General features: G+C 47.9%; 5 protein-coding genes across 6 annotated transcripts; 3 read left to right on the forward strand and 2 right to left on the reverse strand.

The window, feature by feature from the left end:
• The first annotated feature begins 146 nt into the window (after nt 1-146).
• Nucleotides 147-2,537, forward strand: LOC100835689 (exocyst complex component EXO70B1-like). The gene has a single exon (XM_024456140.1). The coding sequence runs from the start codon at nt 790-792 to the stop codon at nt 2,179-2,181; it is 1,392 nt and encodes a 463-aa protein (XP_024311908.1). The 5' UTR covers nt 147-789; the 3' UTR covers nt 2,182-2,537.
• Nucleotides 2,538-2,790: 253 nt separating this feature from the next.
• On the forward strand, nt 2,791-5,959 carry LOC104585461 (exocyst complex component EXO70A1). 2 transcript variants are annotated; one of them, XM_014895999.2, is made up of 2 exons: nt 2,791-4,550; nt 4,636-4,922. In XM_014895999.2, the coding sequence occupies exons 1-2, from the start codon at nt 3,591-3,593 to the stop codon at nt 4,696-4,698; spliced, it is 1,023 nt and encodes a 340-aa protein (XP_014751485.1). In that variant the 5' UTR covers nt 2,791-3,590; the 3' UTR covers nt 4,699-4,922. The 2 variants fall into 2 exon arrangements, with proteins under 2 accessions (XP_014751485.1, XP_010240583.2); XM_010242281.3 differs by having other exon boundaries at nt 2,791-5,959.
• A 532-nt stretch (nt 5,960-6,491) lies between these two features.
• On the forward strand, nt 6,492-9,284 carry LOC100830267. The gene is made up of 2 exons (XM_010242282.3): nt 6,492-8,561; nt 8,945-9,284. The coding sequence occupies exons 1-2, from the start codon at nt 7,477-7,479 to the stop codon at nt 8,991-8,993; spliced, it is 1,134 nt and encodes a 377-aa protein (XP_010240584.1). The 5' UTR covers nt 6,492-7,476; the 3' UTR covers nt 8,994-9,284.
• Nucleotides 9,285-9,620: 336 nt separating this feature from the next.
• On the reverse strand, nt 9,621-13,071 carry LOC100836303 (ubiquinol oxidase 4, chloroplastic/chromoplastic). The gene is made up of 9 exons (XM_003580732.4): nt 12,587-13,071; nt 12,262-12,481; nt 11,980-12,073; nt 11,752-11,867; nt 11,433-11,541; nt 11,269-11,337; nt 10,631-10,702; nt 10,439-10,486; nt 9,621-10,059 (listed from the first exon to the last, which is right to left on the reverse strand). Exons 1-9 carry the CDS (start codon nt 12,754-12,756, stop codon nt 9,851-9,853), a joined length of 1,107 nt encoding a protein of 368 aa, XP_003580780.1. The 5' UTR covers nt 12,757-13,071; the 3' UTR covers nt 9,621-9,850.
• Nucleotides 13,072-13,766: 695 nt separating this feature from the next.
• On the reverse strand, nt 13,767-17,521 carry LOC100830575. Its single transcript, XM_003579406.4, has 5 exons — nt 17,150-17,521; nt 16,960-17,032; nt 16,172-16,236; nt 15,078-15,187; nt 13,767-14,347 (listed from the first exon to the last, which is right to left on the reverse strand). The coding sequence occupies exons 1-5, from the start codon at nt 17,261-17,263 to the stop codon at nt 14,071-14,073; spliced, it is 639 nt and encodes a 212-aa protein (XP_003579454.1). The 5' UTR covers nt 17,264-17,521; the 3' UTR covers nt 13,767-14,070.
• Nucleotides 17,522-19,386: the final 1,865 nt, after the last annotated feature.

The following is a 19,386-nucleotide window of genomic DNA, read 5'->3' on the forward strand; positions in this document are numbered from 1 at the left end:
TGTTGGTAGATACTATTCATACAACGTTACAACTGTTTATGGCCCGCAACCCATACCGGTGGAGATCAAGATGGATTATGAGACCTTAATCCCAGGCTCCAACCCAAACTTTCCCAAATTATGCAAAATCTTTCGGGATGGGCAGTGGAAGCAACAGGCGAACGAAGAATTTTGTCGTGCTTTCACAAAGGGCCCAAAGCCCAAGAGCGGTGAGGCCGTCCCCACTCCGCCGCAACAGTCTCGCGTCCAATGCCACTTCGTTAACCTCGTGCCATTATCCTCTCGTTCACCACACCCACCATGGCGACAACTCCACAACTCTACCTAAAAAAAAAAAAAACTCCACAACTCGCCCCAAATCCGGAGTGCCCCTCCCTCGCATCCGACGATGCCCGCGAAGGAGTTCCGCCTGGCTGGGAAGCGACGGCCGCCCACGGAGCTCGATCTGGACTCTGCGGGATGTCGGCTTGGCTGCCAACGAGCTCGATCTGGCCACACAAGAGCTCGCCGCGCCATGGGGTTTGACCACCGATTGAGCCATCTGAGTTCGTCGGCGGCGCTGTGTAGACGACGCCCGCGGGCAGAGGAGGATCTGAAGGATATGCGCCTGGCGGGGACATCGCTCGCGCCTAGCAGCTGCTTGTGTCGTGTCGCGTTATCACGCGGTTCCGGGAGTTGGTGTTGACCCGGAACGCCAAGTCCTGCACTTGCCAGTCGTCGTCGGCGTCACGCGGGTCCGGCTATCAAATCAGTGTTGATTTGGATGTCCCGGCCCTGCAGTCACTTTTCATGCTTTTGTCCCCTTTGAGACTCGCGGAGCTTGACCAAAGAGCGCCCGTGCATCCACAAAGTAGCAGCATGGAGGGGCGGCTTGCTACCGTGCCGGAGTTGAGCATCGCCGGCTTCACGGCTCCCTGCCCGCCGCGACACGTCTACCGTGATTTGATCCGGAGCGTCGTCGTGTCCGGACGGCGCAATAGACAGACTCTTTCGTCGTCGTCGCAGTCTGCTCATACCGGATCCAGCTACTCCAGCGACTCTGGTGCTTTGGATTCTTGCCCGCCCAACAACTCCGGCTGCTTCTCCAGTTCAGCGTCGGCCAGCGCGGCGGACTTCTTCGATGCCTACGAGCTCAGGAAGATCGCTCACCAAATGGCCATCGATGGTTACACCCAGCGCATTGTCCAAGCATTCGACAAAGCATCTCCTGTGCCAGCATCCGGATACCGTGGCGGCCCGGACCGTGCTCTGGAGAATTGGTTCTTCGAGCTTGACGTGGACTGGATTGTCCAGTTCCACAGCGTGCATGGCTTCCAGCTCCACCTCCAAGACAAGTCGGCGTTGTGGCTTCAAGACTTGATCGAGGGGTGGGTCAGGGCTCTCAGCATAATTGTCTTCAGCATGACAGAGGTGGTCTTTGCCACCTATGAGATGATAGCGGTCGCACGGTTTGGCAAAGCAATCATCGCCAAGATGCTCGTCTTCGTCGACGTCTTCCTCGCTGCTCTCAGGGCAGAGAATCTACAGGCCATGCTAGACATGTTTATCTGCATCTCCCGTTCATCCTACATGTTTAAGCTGTTACGGTTCCCCGCCCCTTCGGAAGCCGAATGGATATTCAGGGAGACAAGCGACTTGTTGTGGAGCCAAGTGAACAGGCTAAACGAGGCGATATCCAGCAAGATGGAGGAGATGAGGACGCTCATGGAGCACGACAATGACGACTGGTGGGCTAAACAAATCAAGCGAGGAGGAGGCGAAGTTCACAGGCACACCCGGTTGATGGTGGATTGCATCGTCTCCATGAAGAATGCGCGGTCTTCCATTGAAAACTATGCACCGATCGACAAACAGCCCGTAACCCTTGGTCTCCTGTTAAGCAACACGATCAGCTATCTGAAGGATCTGCTCTCAAGAAAATCGGAGCTGTGCTCGGATCCAAGCCTCAAGTACCTGTTCCTGCTCAACAATTTCCATTTCATGGCGCAGGTTTGTGAGCCATCAAACCACTGGGAGCTCGTTCTTACACCTGAATGTGAGAAGTACATGGATAGCTATCTTGATGCTTCATGGGGGCATGTGCTGTCCTGCATTCCGAAATCGAATTGTCCTGGACTGCTCCGTCTTTGGTCGAACACCCCTCCACTGGCTAGATTCGATTCGGTGTTTCGTAAGACATAACGGGCTCAGAAGTTCTGGAAGGTTCCAGACCCTCGGCTCAGAGACTGGCTGCGAAAAACTATCACTGAAAGAGTTATTTCTGGTTACCGCAACTATCTGAAGGAGCATACTGACTCAGAGAAACAGGTTAGCGGTGGAAGCAATAGTCCCGACGTTTTGGCAGAGATGTTGAGAGAGATATTTGAAGGATGAGAACTGCTATGTTTGCTATTATCTAACTGTAGAACTTGTAGGTGGGAATCCATTTGTGGTTTTTGTGCAATTGTAAGAGTTTGAATACAGGTTGGTGCGTACCATTATATAATCTGAACCATCCTAAATAAGGATTCTGGATACATACTTTGGAACTTTGGTCCTCCTAGAGAGAACGTTCGTTCAAGCCCTTTTGAAACCGTAACTGTGAAGCAGTGACTTGATGGATCTTAATTTTCAAATGTTCCAGCAAAGATGGTAACTAACTGATTTCTCCAATGAACTAATGACCTTGCGAGGGTTCTTTTCTTTTTTGTGTGTTTTCAATTTGTGATGATTCATGTGATTTTGTTGGGTGCATTTGGATGATAGATGCTGGATGCATTTGTATGTGATAGATGAGCAAGTTTGTGGAAATAGGAACTATTTTGCTGGATGCCAATGTTGGATGCATTTGCATGATAGATGAGAAAATGGGGCCAATTGTTGAACTGCACCGACTTTCAAGTGGAGTGCATGGTGAAGACGGAAAAACAACTCGATTGAACGCTCCATAAACCATCCGGAGTTGTGAAAACCATCTCGGACTAAACTTAGTCCAACGTGACTTTTCCATATTGCTTTCAGACTGAAAAAACATACATACTGGAGCCACTGCTTCGCGACATCTCCGTCTATGCCCAAGCAACTGCTGCCAGTAACGACCACCAATTATAGTTAGATTTCCTCCCTCTCCTAGGCATACAAAAGTAAAAAAAAAAAATCCTCCACGGACCCCGGCGTCCTGGGCCAACCAAAACAATCTCTAATCACACACCAAACCCAAAAGGCAATGGGACAAGAGAAGACAAGATGATCCGCCGTTTCCGCAGCGCCACAAAGCTGACAGCCAAGCTCCCCCAGCCAACCCTTTTTAGCAAGTTCATCAGTAACCTGAATTCGACCTCTTATGCTAAGCCAAACAAAAATCTTTTGTTTTAGTGGAATTTTAGCTTTCCACAGATCACAGAGGCGCAAATCCACAACCCCACTGTGTAACATCGCCTCATAGAGTGATTTAGTCGAGTATTTTTTGTTCTTGGTGAGTTCCCACCGCCCCACATCTCTTATCCGCGAGAGGGAAACTGGCTGCAGCAACTCTAGCAAAGCCAACCACTCCCCTCCCGCAGCACTTCTGCCACAGAGGCCTCCTGTTGATTACTACAAGCATAAAGCCTATGAAACATCACATCCAGCGGGGCTGCCCCAACCCAAGTGTCAGACCAGAACCGGGCCACTGTACCATCACCCAAAGTATAAGCTGCTCCCCATCTAAACCACTCTTTCACTGCATGAAGTCCTTCCCAAAACTGAGAAGTGTGACATCTCCGTCAATGTCGTCACGCGGATCCGGGAATTGGTGTGTTGACCCGGCACCAGGGTCCTGCACTTGTCAGTCGTCGTCGTCACGCGGTTCCGGCAAATATTCCGGTGTCTCTCGGCACTGCACTTCCCACGGTTTTCTCCCAGCGTCAGTCTCATCGAGTGTCGTCCATCCATCCGCGATCATGGCCGGGCACCTTGCTGCAGTGCCGGAGGAGAGCACCAACGGCTTCACGGCTCCCCACACGCCGCGCAACGTCTACCGCAAGTTGATCCAGGGAGTTGTCGCGTCCGGAGGGCACTTCAGATCGACTCTCTTCTCCCACTCGAGTCACAATGGATCCAGCAGCTCCAGCCATAACGGATCCAGCTACTCCAGTCAACCTGGATCCAACTACTCCGGCTGCTCCTCCGCCATGGCAGCGGATGTTAAGAACAGAGAGATCCTGACAGCGGACTTGGGCGCCCAGGAGCTTACGGAGATCGCTCACCGGATGGTCAGCGACGGGTACACCCAGAGCATGGTCAGAGCATACAGTGGTGGCCTGGACCATGTGCTGGAGAGTTGGTTCTTCGAGCTCGACGTGGACTGGGTTCTCCGAATCGCCAGGGCCCGTGGCTCATGGTTCAAAGACATGCCGGCACCATTTCAAGTATATTCTGCCGAGATGTGGATCCGAGCCCTCACCATAATTGCTGCCAGTATGAAAGAGGTGGTTGTCACTGTCCACGAGACATCTGCGGTTACACGGCTTTGCAAAGCTAGCATCTCGGCAATGCTCGTATTCGTCGACGCCGTTGTCTCAGATATCAAGGTAGAGAAGCTGGGGGTCGTGCTAGACATGTTTGTATGTGTCTCCGGTTTATCACACTTGTTTACGCCGGTTGTGATTTCTACAGAAGAAGCCGAAAGCACTTTCAACGAGATTGGTGTCTCATTGGAGGGAGAAGGAAACAGGTTAAAAGAGGCCATATTCAGCACGATGGAGGAGGACGATTACTTGTGGGCCATTGGGATCCCCCAGGGAAAAGGCGAGGTTCACAGGAACACTTGTTTGATGGTGAATTGCATCATATCCATGGTTAAAGCACAAGGTTCGGCACAGAAGTCCGCATGGAGCCACGACATCAAAAGCATTAGTGACCTGATAGATGATTCCGTCCATTATCTGAAGGATCTGCTCTTGAGAAAATCGGAGCTATGCTCAGAGCCAAGCCTGAGGTACATGTTCCTGCTCAACAATTCCTATTTTGTAGCACTGCTGGTTGAGCCATGGTCTAGATGCGAGTTGGGACCTACTCCTGAATGTGAAAAGTACATGAATAGCTATCTCGATGTTTCTTGGGGACCTGTGCAGTCCCGCATACCCCACATGCCGAAAACGGCTTTCATTGATGGACATCTCGATGGCAATCTTGATGATTCTCGGGGTCGAGGACAGATGTTGTTTTGCATACCCAAGAAGGTTTTCGATGGCCCGCTCCAACGTTGGAAGAATACCTCTCCACTGGCTAAATTCAAGTCTGCGTTTCACAAAACATACCGGTCCCAGAAGTTTTGGAAGGTTCCAAACCCTCAGCTCAGAGATACGCTGCGGAAAGCTATCATAGAGAGAGTTATCACAGGTTACCGCAACTACTTGGAGGAGCATCCGGAGCTAGAGAAACATGTGAGCGGCGGAAGCAGCAGTCCCGACGTCTTGGAGGAGATGTTGGGAGAGCTATTTGAAGGGTGAGAACTGCATCAGCGACATGGCCGGGCATCAAGCAGAGTCGCCAGATAAATAAGAGGCCAGAGTTCATGTTTCGTCGTTATACATTTGGAATTTTTGTCCTTTTGAAGTGAAGTTGAATTTCGAATTTGGTTTCATGCTAAAGCCCAAGATACTTCATCCAGTGGCCATAGTCTGGGGGTGTGTTCTAATTTGATTTCATATCCTGGTTCTATGTCAATGTCATGCATAGACATTTGCCATGTTTAGGTCTGGTTATGCAAAGATTCTGTACGCCCTTTCATCTGGTTCAGTAAAACTTAAGTTTGCAGATGAAAGGTCACAAAAACGTGTAAAGTGCACACCAGAAATTATAGGATGGGGAAATTCCATCACGAAACTAGTTACACTTTATCTGTAACTGTAATACTTATGAATGTTAATTTATTGGCATTTCTTATGCTACAAGTTGTAAGTACTTCGATGTACATCTGACTATTTATGCACCATCATAATCTAGACCAGCTGAAATAAGCATCGTGGATACAGCAGAATGCAGATCTGTCTATTTATAGCTTTGAACATAATAGAGTAATGGGTTAGCTGGATAGGTTTGCTCACGTTCTGTCATTGCGAATTTGTGATGCGTCTGACCGTGTTTTCCTTTCAGCTGGGGGTTTGTAAAGATGATAAAGCATGCAAGATGTGAAGAGCAAAGCGCCAGTCTTCTGTGCTCTGCACATTTTTCACTTCTACACTAGATAGGCATTAGTCTTGCGTTCAAAATGATTTGGAGATTGATGATACGATGATGTGTGCAGATTAAATAATGTAATAACTTGTACACTGATTATTTCCTCACTACTTTCCAAACCTTCTATTTGGACATTCATAGGTAATTAGGTATCGAAACTTTTTGAGCTAACCACCAAAACAAGCCAAGAAAAACGTCAAGTCTTGTATTGGCAGTTTGGCACCATAGAGGATACTCACTCTGCTCCAAACATATTACATACTCCTGTCTGTATTACACACTCATAAATTCTTGTTGTTTTTGTACGAATTTCAACTGAAACAACGACAAGAATTTAGAAACGGATAGAGTACTCTATATAGCCACACCACATGAGGAAAAAAGTTGGATAATTGTCTCCTGCTTAGAATAAAACTTGCAAGTGTTCTCATCTGTCAGTTGTCTTTTTCACCGTGTTATCTCTTGGTGCAATGGCATTTGTGACATATTCAAATTCAAACATTGAATTTGAGCCCACCTAATGTGGTTAAGTTCATTCCTTCAAAGATCGTAAGTTTACTCCTTTTTTTTCGCCTTGTTTTTACCCCTGACTTTCCCCTCCCTTCTTTCACGCGAGAACGACTCTGCAAATCGCCCCAAATCCGGCATGGAGCTTCCACCCTCCCTCCTCAAATCCGGCCAAGGGGAGCTCTCTCGCCAGCAATGGAAGCCACGCCCGCGAGGGATCCCCGCCTGGCTGGAAAGCGACGGCCCCCGCGGAGCTCGATCTGGGCTCCGCGGGAGGTTGACTGGCCTGCCGCGGACCTCGATCTGGTCGCACAGGAGCTCGCCACGCGATTGGCTTTGGCGACCGTCTGAGCCATGCTCATTAGGCGTCATCGGCGGCGGCTAGGGCACCGCGTGGGTGCGGCGGAGCCACTGCTTTGCTACATCGCCGTCATCACGCGGTTCCGGGATTGGTATTGACTGTTGACCCGGAGCCCCGGTGGACACCCGGGTCCTGCACTTGTCGATCGACGTCATCGGCGGCCGGCGCCAGCAAAGAGGTCGATACGCTGAGGAGCTACTCTGCCCCTCCTCGAGCGGAGAGCCATCGCTTCGCTGCATCACGCGCAGTCGTCGACGACTCGTCGTCACGCGGTTCGTCCCGGAAAAGTAAGTGCTGATTCCGGTGGCCGGTGGGTACCCCTGCAATGGCACTGCATTCACTTTTTCTCAACAAAGTCATCGAGCTTGCGCTGTCCATCCACAAAGTAGTAGTAATAGTAGAGTAGCATGGCGGGGCGGCTTGCTGCCGTGCCGGAGTCGAGCACGGCCTTGAGCTGCTGCTTCGCGCCCTCCTGCCCGCGGCCGCCCGAGCCCACCAACCTCTACCGCGACTTGATCCGGTCCCGATGGCACATCAGACCGTCCATCTTCTCCCTGCCCGGCCAAAGTGGATCCAGCTACTGCAGCAGCAGCGGATCGGGTGCTACTTCGAATTGTTCTTCTTACCCGTCAAACAACTCTGGCGTCTCCTCCAGTTCGCTGTCCGCCGCAGCAGCGGCAGGCTTCGGCGTCCAAGAGCTGACGAAGGTCGCTCGCCAAATGGCCAGCGACGGTTACACCAAGCGCATGGTCCTAGAATTCGAATACGGCGATGACCCGGACCGTGTCCTCAAGGATTGGTTCTGCGACCTCGAGGTCGACTGGGTTCTCCAAACCCGCAACGAGCATGGCTTGCAGTTACAGCGGCAGCGCCAGCTCGATGGCAGCAAGTCGGCGTCACGGCTCCAAGGCTTGGCCCAGAGGTGGGTCCCAGCTCTTACTGTAATATTTGTCAGTGTCACAGAGTTGGTCATCGGCGTCCAAAAGACGCTGCCGACTGCACGGTTTGCCAAAGCGAGTATCTCGGCGATGCTCGTGTTCGTCGACACTGTCGTCTCTGTTATGGATACGGAGAAGCTAGGGCCCGTGCTAGACATGTTTGTGTGCGTTTGCAGCGCATCACACTTGTTTACGCCTGTCGTGAGCTCTCCGGAAGCTCAGAGCATTTTTTATGAGATAGGCGCGTCACTGGAGGGAGCACGGAACAGGTTAAACGAGGCCATATTCAGTACGGCTGAGGAGGTGAGGACGCTCATGGAGAACGATGACTCGTGGGCTATCGGGATTCAGCGAGGCGGAGGCGAGCTTCACAGGAACACCCGGCTGATGGTGAATTGCATCATGGCCATGGTTGAAGTACAGGCTTTGTCACGGAAGTACGCAGGGAGCTACGACAACGGAAGAAATATTGGTCACCTGATAGATGATTCCGTCCGTTATCTGAAGGATCTGCTCTTGAGAAAATCGGAGCTATGCTCGGAGCCAAGCCTGAGGTACATGTTCCTGCTAAACAATTCCAATTTTATAGCACAGCTGTTTGAAGTTGAAACACGACCTGGAGAGCGTAACGTACTTACGCCTGAATGTGAGAAGTACTTGCAAGGCTATCTCGCTGTTTCTTGGGGACATGTGTTGCCCTGCTTACCTGAAACTGTTTTCATGGATAGCTCTCTTGATGTTTCTCGGGGGCATTTGCTGTCCTGCATACCGAAAACGGTTTTTCATGGACCGCTCCAACGTTGGAAGAAGACCTTTTCACTGACTAAATTTGGGGCAGCGTTCCATGAAACTTACCATGTGCAGAAGTTCTGGAAGGTTCCAGAGCCTTGGCTCCGATACTTGCTGCGGAAACTTATCACTGAACTAGTTATTTCAGGTTACCGCAGCTATCTGAAGGAGCGCCCGGAGCTAGAAAAACACGTTAGCGGCGGAAGCAGCAGTCCCGAAGCTTTGGAGGAGAAGTTGGGACAGCTTTTTGAAGGATGAATCATGAATAAACTGCTCCAGGCGTAGAAATTAAAGAGTCACCAACCAGACATGTACAATAAGCTGGATTCATTGTTTGTACATTTGGATTTTCCTTTTGACGTGAAGTTGTGTTTTGAGTTTGGTTTCTGCCTGTGTGTTTTGATTCGATTTCGTGATTCCATGTCAAAAACTTCATCATTCTGCTTCTGCGTCAGTTTCATACATAAATAATTGTCACGTTTATACAACTCTCTGATTGTGCAAGATTCTATTCACGTTTATTTTCATCCACTGAAGAAAGGTTTCAGCTTGAAGATGCCAAGGTCACTCAAGCGTAAAGGTAGCCCAGCACCGGAGGATTACATGATGGAAAAAATTCATCACAAAATAGCTGTGCATGCTAGTATATGTAACTGTAAATTTTGTAAGCGGCAATCCATTTGCATTTCTTATACAATTGAAAGAGTTTCTGTGCATATCAGATTGTTATGCACAACTATATAATCTAGACCAGACGAAATAAGCATTGTGAATACATACTGTGCAATTTTTAGGCCCCTAGAGCGAACGATAGTTCAAGCCTATTTGAAATTTGAATACTGTAATGCTATGAGTTAAGGAGAGATGTGGGCACATTCCAAGGCAAATTACACATTTGACTTTGTGAAGCATTTCTATACCTATTTCTGCTTTGTAAGATATATAAGTACAAAAGGATTGATAATGTCTACATACAAAGAGAAGGGAAAATAAAATGAAAATGGAACAGAACATCGACAAAATTTTGTACTCTATTCTATGGTGCTAGCACCGGTCAATCTTCACTTGTCAGGGACTTTTTGACACAATCCATGATGCCTTCACAATCATTTTCCGGTACTACACATTCTGCATCGGTTTCGTCTACGCGTCTCTCCATGGAGTGAGGAGAGCGAAGATTTCCATGTGTTTGACAGGCCTTCATCGTCTTGCAATGCTCCGCCTCATCGTCTCGTATGTTGACAAATACATCATACAGGTTATCTGCAATAGGATACAAGCAACAGTGAGCACTTCATACTCATGATAAGCAAAGCAATGAAGGGGACAGTTCAACTGGCCGTTTCTTTTTTACACCAACTTCTAGTTTACAGGCGTCTAAAATCAGTACAGACGGTTAAAACCTGAATACTGGGATCAGGAACTAGCAGATCGGGTAAACAATCTACAGAAACAAATAGTAACTGTGAAGATGTGATTTGATGGATCTTGATTTATATATGTTCCAACAAAGATGGTAACTAACTGATTTCTCCAATGAACTCGTGACTTGAACAGAAGAATCAGTAAAACTAATTTCCACATAAGTCCAGTCCTTCTAAAATAATTAATTCCGTAAAGCTGTAAAGATGGAGAACCATACCAACTTTAGGCCTCCTAGAACATGGGACTCTTGATGTTTGAAACTCATCTGAGGAAACAAGCCATGCAATCAATAAGCATCAATACTAAGGGTTAATATAAAGCATTAAAAGAAAACAAGCCAGTACAAATGCCTACCAAATAAGTAAACATCCTCATTCATGCAATTAAACAAGCAAATGTAAATGCATACCAAATAAGTAAAGATCCTCATTCATGTAATAGTTTATAGCCGCCTCTGGAGCTGGTAGTTTTTTCAACTCCTCTGTTAAAGAAGAAAACAAGTAGCTTACATTACGGAATTGGAAGTGTCATTACAAGTGAATATCTGTGAAATCGGGAAAACAGATCAACTGAGTTAGCAGGTAACTTTGTGACCCTCAGGGTACCCTTTGACCCTCATTGGTTCAACCAAATGCTAGTTCAAAGGGTACCCTGAGGGTCACCATGTTGCACATCTAGTTAGCAGCGTGTCCAGTGCCCAAGTAGGTGGGCACCAATATAATTTAAAGGATGATTCAACAATGGGAATCAAGTGCAATAACAGATTCAAAAAATAAAATAAAATAAAATAGATTGGCCCTCAGTTCCTCAGTTCAATAAATTCTGAACAGAATTTAGTTCAAATATGGGAAACAAAGGGTAACCAACTTGATTATGTAAGCTAATATTCAATAGTTGGGGTACTGTTGTTCCATAAAATCCAAGATATACAATTGAACACATGCCGCAGAGCAGAGAAGCTGCTGGTTAGCTATTGTAATAAACTAATAATTCTTTACAAAACTTGGCACACCATGAAGAATAGTTAGTCCATTAAGGTTGTCTTACCTCCATTGAGCTTCAGAAACTTGTCATAAGTTGAGTACGCATGCCTCTCAACACATTCAGAAAAGTGATCTGCATACAAAATAACCAAGTTCAAGCATTATCATCACAAAAAAGCATGGCGATGAAACATTTAATTAATATTTGAAAGTAATATGTGTACTCACATGCCATCCTTGGGCTCAGCATGTACATAGCAACAGTCATGAAGTAGTAAAAGAAGGCACTAAACCGCGCAAGGAAGCGATCAACCAATTCAGAGTTGCCACCCAGTTCCTGATACAAACCGAGAGGAGGAAGAAAGTGAGAAATATACTACATAATCTAACAAAAAGGTTATCCAGGGCGCAGCTTAAGGGCTCAGTAAGCAGTAGGTTTGATTAATTAGACCTTATACTTAAATCAAGAGAACAGGACATGCTAACAGTTAACAGAACCCATTTTGACAGAACAATGAATGGACTGACATATAAATAAACAACATACTTCCATGATTAAGAGGTGATGGAACTCATTCATGCTTTCAGCAAAGTGCACTTTGATATAATCAGCTCTTCTCCACCAGCCAAAGGTCTCGTACATATGAAGCACCGATATAAACGCTGCACAATAACCAAGCAGTCAACAAAACAGGCACTAAAATGGTACTCCATGAGAACCACAAAATTCAGTGACCTACGTCTTACTGCAAAGCATGTAAGACGAGACCCTCACCGAAATACGGCACCCTAGCGATGGTCTCCAGCACGAAGAACCTGGCATAGTTGCGGTCGCCGTACAATCCATCGAGTATCGTGATGATGGAATCCTGCGGATAGAGCGAGATTTCAGTAAAAACAAACAACCAATTGTGCTACACTTTTGACTGAAAGGCAGCAGCGCCAATGGTGTTAGACTGAAACAAACAACTGGGCGATGGTCACAATGCCTCTCCAGTAAAAAACCTGAGCTCGAATCAAATCTACCGGGAATCTGGAGGTAGGTTAGCGGTATCACCGTGAGGAAAATGTTGAAGGACTGCTCGAGCCTGACGACCCAGCCAACGTCCTCCGCGGGGGGCAGCGCGCCGTCATCGTCGTTGTCGGCGGCGCCTTCCGGAGCGCCCGTCTCCCTGACGGGGAACGACTCCTCGACGGCCGCCACATCGGTCTCCAGCTCCGCCTTCTCCCGCTGCGTCCTCGCCGTCGCCCCCAAGGGGAACCTCCTACCGTTCTTCCTGCGCAAGCACGAGACAAGCCGGAGCTGCAGCGGGCAGGGACTGACACGAGATATGTATGGTGGCTAGGAGTGGGGATCGATCGATCGAGTCGAGCGGGTTTACCTAGTGAGGAGGAGGACGGCGGGGCTGAGGCCGAGGCCGCCGGTGGCGGCGCTGAGGCGGCCGGCGCGGAGAGGGGTGGGGAGGAAGGAGGGCGGAGAACGCGGAGACGGGTTGGAGGAGAGCGCCGCGGGGAGATGGGACGCGGAGGCGGAGACGGAGGCGACCGCCATGGTGGGGGTTTGGGGAGGGAGAGAGGAGCACCTAGCGCGGCAGCGAGGGTCCGAGACTCCGAGGGAGAAGAGAATGAACGGGGTTGGGTATATTCGCGCGGGCACACGGTACTCCGCGTGTTTTGTCGTTGGGGAACGGGAGGGCGACGGGAACGGAAACGACGGTGAAGTGGGCCGGCGGGGCGGGGCGGGCGGCGAGTCCCGGCACGGCAGGTGTCCCGTGTCCACGAGCCGGAGTGCCTGGCGGAGGAGGCCGAGCCGCCAAGGCCAAGGAAGCAAGTGTAGTGTGTGAGTTTTGGTGCCGGAGGCCCGTTCCGTGTGGTGGTGGCATGGCACGACGTGGTCAGCATATAGAGCGAAGGTTACCTGAACCTGACTTTTTTTTACGGGCAAGCAGGATTCAATTAGAAAGGAACCACTGTACAAAGGTAAAAAAAAAAAAAGTCAGAAAGATGCCTCCAGTAAAGCTGACTACTCTCGCCTTCCCTTCGTTTGGAGGCTTAACTCATTATTGATCAGGGTGGCTACTCTTTCCGAAATGGTCTCATTTTGAAAAATTCGTCGATTCCTCTCTTTCCATGTGTTCCAAATCATGTAGACGGCCACTATTATGTCTTTGTGCTTCTCCTTTTGTTTCCCAATTTTTATACTTTTGTTCCACCGACACTTTATGAAAGTGGCGTCCCTAGCAATCTCATAGGCTCTTTTGCTCATTTGCTTCATTAGAAGCCAAATGTTTTTTGCAAAAGGGCAGTCTAGCAACTGAACCTGAACTTTAACTTTGCTGGACTCGAACAGTATGCTTGTGTGTGACTGTGACCTGAGAGCCGTGCGAGGTTCGGTGAACCTGCGGCTGCGGATGCCGCCGCGGAGCACGAGCGGCATGGGCAAATGCGCGATGGTTGTTGGCCCACGGAATTGCCCCTAGCCAACTGGCAATCACCTGAGATCCTATAAGTACCACCACTACCCCTGTCTTTACAGGTTGTTGCAAAACTTTAGAACCCATAGATAGAAGAGCCTCGACGAGGCAACCAGCCACACTTAACACTTGTACAAACAGCATGGTAATAACAAGAGCAAGACATACTGTATACAGTATGGTTTTGCCGGGAGCCAGGGATTAGTAAACGATACAGTACGTCAGCGGAGGACTGGTAAACGATACTTCATCGTTGATAAGTCAGCTACGTCGTTGTAAGGCTACAAATTATCCACCATCGGATTTGGACAGACTAGTTCCAGCCATATGAACCTGCTTCATTTTGCAACCACATGGACTGTTTTGTTCAAAACTTCGTGTTATCGAGGTAGTCAACTGCAGCCAGCTGCTGCCTGGGAGTTCCTGGTGGCGTTCGCAGAGGCCACGCTACTCGCAGCTGCGGGGGTCTCAGAGGCACCATGGGTTGACGGTCGAGGGGCGTCGGAGCTCTTGGAGGCATGCCGGCTGCTCCTGAGCCTGGTCCTCAGCTTGCTGAAAGGCCGCCACTGCCATCGGGTTTGCGACTTTATTTGGCCCATCAGCTTCTGCTGCTCTCTCCGGAAGACCCTTCGGGTGTACCAAGCTCCGCCCCGCCACCCTAGGGCGTACCTGGTGATCACAAAAGATTGGCAGGTTTTATCATCCAGGTTTGTTAAGATGGTAACATAGATATTAAGTGTTCCTGTCGGAACGGTTTCTAACTCGTGATTTAAAGGACCTGAAGCATCACAGAAAGTTTAACATGATTTTGCAACTTTTGAGTTAAAAATCACAGCAAAACTATGTCCTCTCTGCATGTCCCAGTGATGCTATGGTAGTTCTGCAGGGTATTAGACTAATACATGGCAACATCACAGCTACGCTATGGCCTTTGTGCATATCCAAGTGGTGCTAAATTGGAGTAGGGTATACAAAGCCAGCTGTGATACTTAACAGTCTTGGTTTCAGAGAATGAAAACTAAACCTAAAAACACCAAAAAATTTAGTCCAAACTGTGATACTTAACAGTCTCTGTTTCAGAGAATGAAAACTAAACCTAGAATTGTAAAAAAATAGTCCAAAAGTTAATAGGTCTCTCAGTCCAACAACTTCACATCCTAACTCAGTATGTCACTATCACTACATATGAATATTGAGAGTTAAGACAGCTTGATCTGCATTAACGTGATGGTATAGAATATAATAAGCTTGACCAGGGTATTGCAGCCTTATGTATGTTGAAATTAAGTAACATGCCAGATGATACAAGAAATTACAGTATTGAAAGACCGTATAATCAACATGGTAACAGTGAAATCCTAGAACAGGAAATTATATATTAATAACAGCACGAACATACCCAACAACCGAAGTTGTCAATGCAGTGGCTATACAAGCTGGGGTGCTAATATTATTGGAAGTGACAATCTTTTTTATCTCGTCATGTTCAACTTTGTGAGTATCCCGCAACTGTTCAAAAAATAAATCAGAAAATGGTATCAGAGATTATCTGAAAGTACATATCAGTCAGAATAAACAAGAACCACTACAACACTGAACGTATCATTGATTAATCAGCAATAAAGAATGAAGAGGGGAATGAAAGAAAATGGTTTGAACTCTCTGAAAATGGTTTAAACTCTTTTTTTTTAGGGAAAGGACGGTCGATATCCGTCATTCGATTAAGAGGAAGAACTGCACATAGAGGGGATCAAAGGCTGATCCCAGCGGAAGGGGGGGGGGGGGGAGCAAGGAGGCTAATCTCCCGGGTCCGGAGCGCACGCCCAAATCCTCCCCTGATATTCCTCCCAAACTAAGAGGGCCACCTGCAGGGCCCTCGTGGCCGTCGACCTAAAGATCCGCCTGTTTCGCTCCTTCCAGACCCCCCACCAAGTATACATGAGCCGTCCGCTGAGCTCCCTCTTGTCGCGCTTAGGGAGGCCCCGAATGAGGTCGTCCCAGAAAGTGGTAATAGAGGCTGGGGGCCCTGACCGGGTGGGGGTCAGTGTAGTCCCGCTCCACGATTGGATGAGGTCCCACACCTCCCGGAAGAAGGAGCAATCGTGGCAGTTGTGAAGGGTCGTCTCGGGGTGAATGCGGCATAGCTGGCAGATCGGGTTATGCGTCAACTGTCGGATGGCAAGGTTGTCTGCCGTGAGAATTTTCTCAGAAACCAAAAAAGAAAAACCATCACCCCAAATAGATAAAAGATACAACAACAAAATGCATCCTAATCTCGTCATCCACAAATATGTAGTTCTCATGTCTAATGCCCCCCAGATTGTAAAGGTTACCCTGGAGTAATCGTTAACTTTTGTTGACTGCCTAACTGCCTATTTGCATATCTAAGGCAAGTCACACACTAAGGAATGCACATAAAAAGGGAAATGTATGCAATACAGTTCACAAAATAAGTAAATATGCCACGAGCACACTATCTCCTAAATTGCTTACAGATTGCTCAATTGAATGAAGCCTCTGGTCAATCTTTGCTTGCTGCATATGACGAAAAGAATAACCTATGACAAGAAATTAGCAGTATCTGTTAGAAATCTGTCAGAAATTGTAAATCACCCAGACAGAGAATTTCCAAATAACTTGAAACAGCACGCAGTGTTGGAATTCCTTGACATTCAATTAAGAAGCAAAACCAGTTTTACATATCAACTTGAAATAACTGTTTCATGCCAACTAAACTGAGGACCACCAAAGAATCCAACACCAAATTGTTTGTCAGTTACCATAAATCTACCAATTGCAAGCACGTTACAAAAAAAACTATTGCTCTACTGCAGCTCTAGTTCCAAATGAGGTGTGTTCTAGTACTACAGTTACATGTGCTAACAAAATGATAACGGTTTAGCAGATTGTAAGTTTGTAACAAATTAATAAAGGTTCAGCAGCATAGCAGTTACACAACAACATTGCTCCTCTGATAGAGCAATCGAAACAAAACTAATCAGTTAGACTACAACTTGGTGCACTTGCATTCAGGCATCACCCACCAATGACACACCCTGAAACATAATTGCTCTAGTGCAGCACTGCAGCTCTGATTACAATCGAGGTGTGTCCTACAGTCTTACATAACCTAAATGAAATAATAAAACGTTTAGCAGCATAACAAATGCACAACCGCAGCATTCGCTCCATCCGATGCATCGACTAGAAGAATTAAATCAGCTGGACTACTCTGAACCAGAAAACAGCATACGCGCGGGGGCAGAGAACGGGAGGCGTACCGGCCCATGCGGTGAGGACGGAGGCGATGGAGGTGCCGACGGTGAACACGACGCGGTGGCTCTCGAACACTTCCTGCGCGCATCGGGAGAGAGACCACGTCACACAAACACACGCCCGCGGCCACATACCAAATCGCGAGAATCATAACGCATCGATGGGGCTCGTTCGGTTTGGGGACAGCAGGCTAACCTTGGTGGAGAAGAAGGTGTCGCGGACGGCGGACCAGGAGTTGGACGCCCGCCTCCGGACGTTGGGCAGCGACAGCAGCGCGCGGCCCGCGCCGCCCAGCCGCCTCGCCGCCATCTTCGCCCGATCTCGGTGTTTCCTTTTCCGAAGATTTTTTTCGGGGGAGCGGGGATTTGGGGAGAAAGCGGTTCGGTTCCTTGATCCGGCGACGAGTGCGAGTCCGAATCAACTTGCGCGATAAGAAAGAAACGAACGGGCGCCGGCGATGAGTGCAGAAATAGCTAGCGGCTTCGGGGGGAGCGCCCCGTCGGAGTAGCACGCCTGAGCCGGCAGCGGATACCGAAAACAGGAATCCTGTGGTATTTGTTCGTGTATATCGTTATTTAAAACCTTATGTATAATAATATAGATGTTATGTTCACAATTATTTCTAGCAGATTGTAAAAGAGTTAAATTCACGTCAGGTCCTAAAAGTATTGGCCTGGTGTCATCTAGGTACTAATAGTATGAAAATGCAGTTTTGGGTCCTAAAAGTAATTTAAGTGTGTCATCGGCGGTTCTAAACACGCCGAAGCAGGTCTGACCCGCTCATGTGTCCCGTTGATCGGGATTGACCGGCCATGTAGGATTAAGATAGGATACCAAAAATTGCAATTTGCCACTGGAAATCCCCCTACCCCAAATCGCGGCCCATCTCTCCTCTTTCTTGGCTGCTTTGTCTCGTAGGGGCATCTCCTGGGCTGCCCAGCCAGCTCCCCTGCACGGCCATGTCGTTGAACACCTAGTGGAGCTCGAGCAGGCTGCGCTCCCGATCGACCCCGGCACAGTGCCGCTCCTGGATCTCGGCCACCCCACCCATGAACTCCCCGCGCCTTTGCTGCTCTGCGGTGGCGCGCTGCAGGAACCGCTCCCCTTCCCCGGTCTCTGCCAGCACGTCCAGTGTCGCTGAGAAGGACACCATGCTGTCGCTGACGTGGGCGCAGAGCGCCGAGAAGGACTCCATGAAGTCGCGGAGCTTCTTGCGGAGCCCGGTGACGACGGAGGTGCGGGTGCGGTCGGTGGAGGTTCCTAGCCCGCAACTGGGGACGGAGTGGTTGGCGGCTTTGGCCCCCGCTGCCGGGCGCGGGGGCCGGACTCGAGGAGAGATGGGCCACGATTTGGCGTCGGGGGATTTCCAGGAGCAAATTGCAAATTTGTGTATCCTTTCTTAATCCTACGTGTGGCCGGTTAGAACAAGTCAACGGGACACGTGGGCAGGTCTGACATGCTCCGACGTGTTTAGGACCGTCGGTGACACACTTAAAGTACTTTTAGGACACAAAACTGCATTTTCATACTATTAGGACCTAGATGACACCACGCCAATACTTTTAGGACCTGCCGTGCATTTAACTCATTGTAAAATATCTTCAGCACACAGCCTTGTAATTTTTATGTGAAGCCCATGTGAAATTTTAGAAATTTCTCGGTGGATAGCAAAATGATTTATTTATTTTCAGGGATTTCTGACTACACCTCATGGTTTGATCATATTTGTTCGAAACAGTTTTTCAAAATTAGGACGTATCAACGAGGACAATTTTAAAAAAAATTTGTAGAAATTTAATCATGTGCCTCCTTAATCTTGAACCTGATTTAGTTGATACTCTCTCCTTTCCATACCATAGGACGTACTTGAGTCTCAAGATTCAACTTTGATAATTAATTAAATAGCTAATTTTAGAATTGTTTACCATGACATTGTGCAGTCGATAACTTTTGTTTGGAGACATAATCAACGGTATAATTTGGGTGCCACATAATCTATACTATCTTATTGATCTAGTTTATGGTTAAATTTCAACGTCGAAATGGATGTGTAAGGTGGTACTACTTCTTCCTTTTTAGTTTATAAGGCACACACGCGTATTTTTGCAAACAAAATACTATAACTTGTGTGTGCCACATGAAGTATCTCATACGAACTATGGTACACAAAATTTCCATTAGTATATATTTTATGGCATATAACTCATATTCGTTGGTGACTAGATTTTCCGTCGCCCAAGTGGCCCATAGGAGGGGTTCAAAATTTATGATTGAAATCGAATAAATAATTTACTATGGTTGTTGATTTGTTGCTGAATAGCTATAACCAGATCATGTTTGGATTATTACCAACATACATATTGTCAAAAAAATTAGTCATGACCACGGACTTTATTTTTGTTTAGATGGTAGTCAATATAATGGTTTGTAAA

This window comes from Brachypodium distachyon, chromosome 5, assembly GCF_000005505.3.
Source record: "Brachypodium distachyon strain Bd21 chromosome 5, Brachypodium_distachyon_v3.0, whole genome shotgun sequence".
Taxonomy (NCBI): Eukaryota; Viridiplantae; Streptophyta; class Magnoliopsida; order Poales; family Poaceae; genus Brachypodium; species Brachypodium distachyon.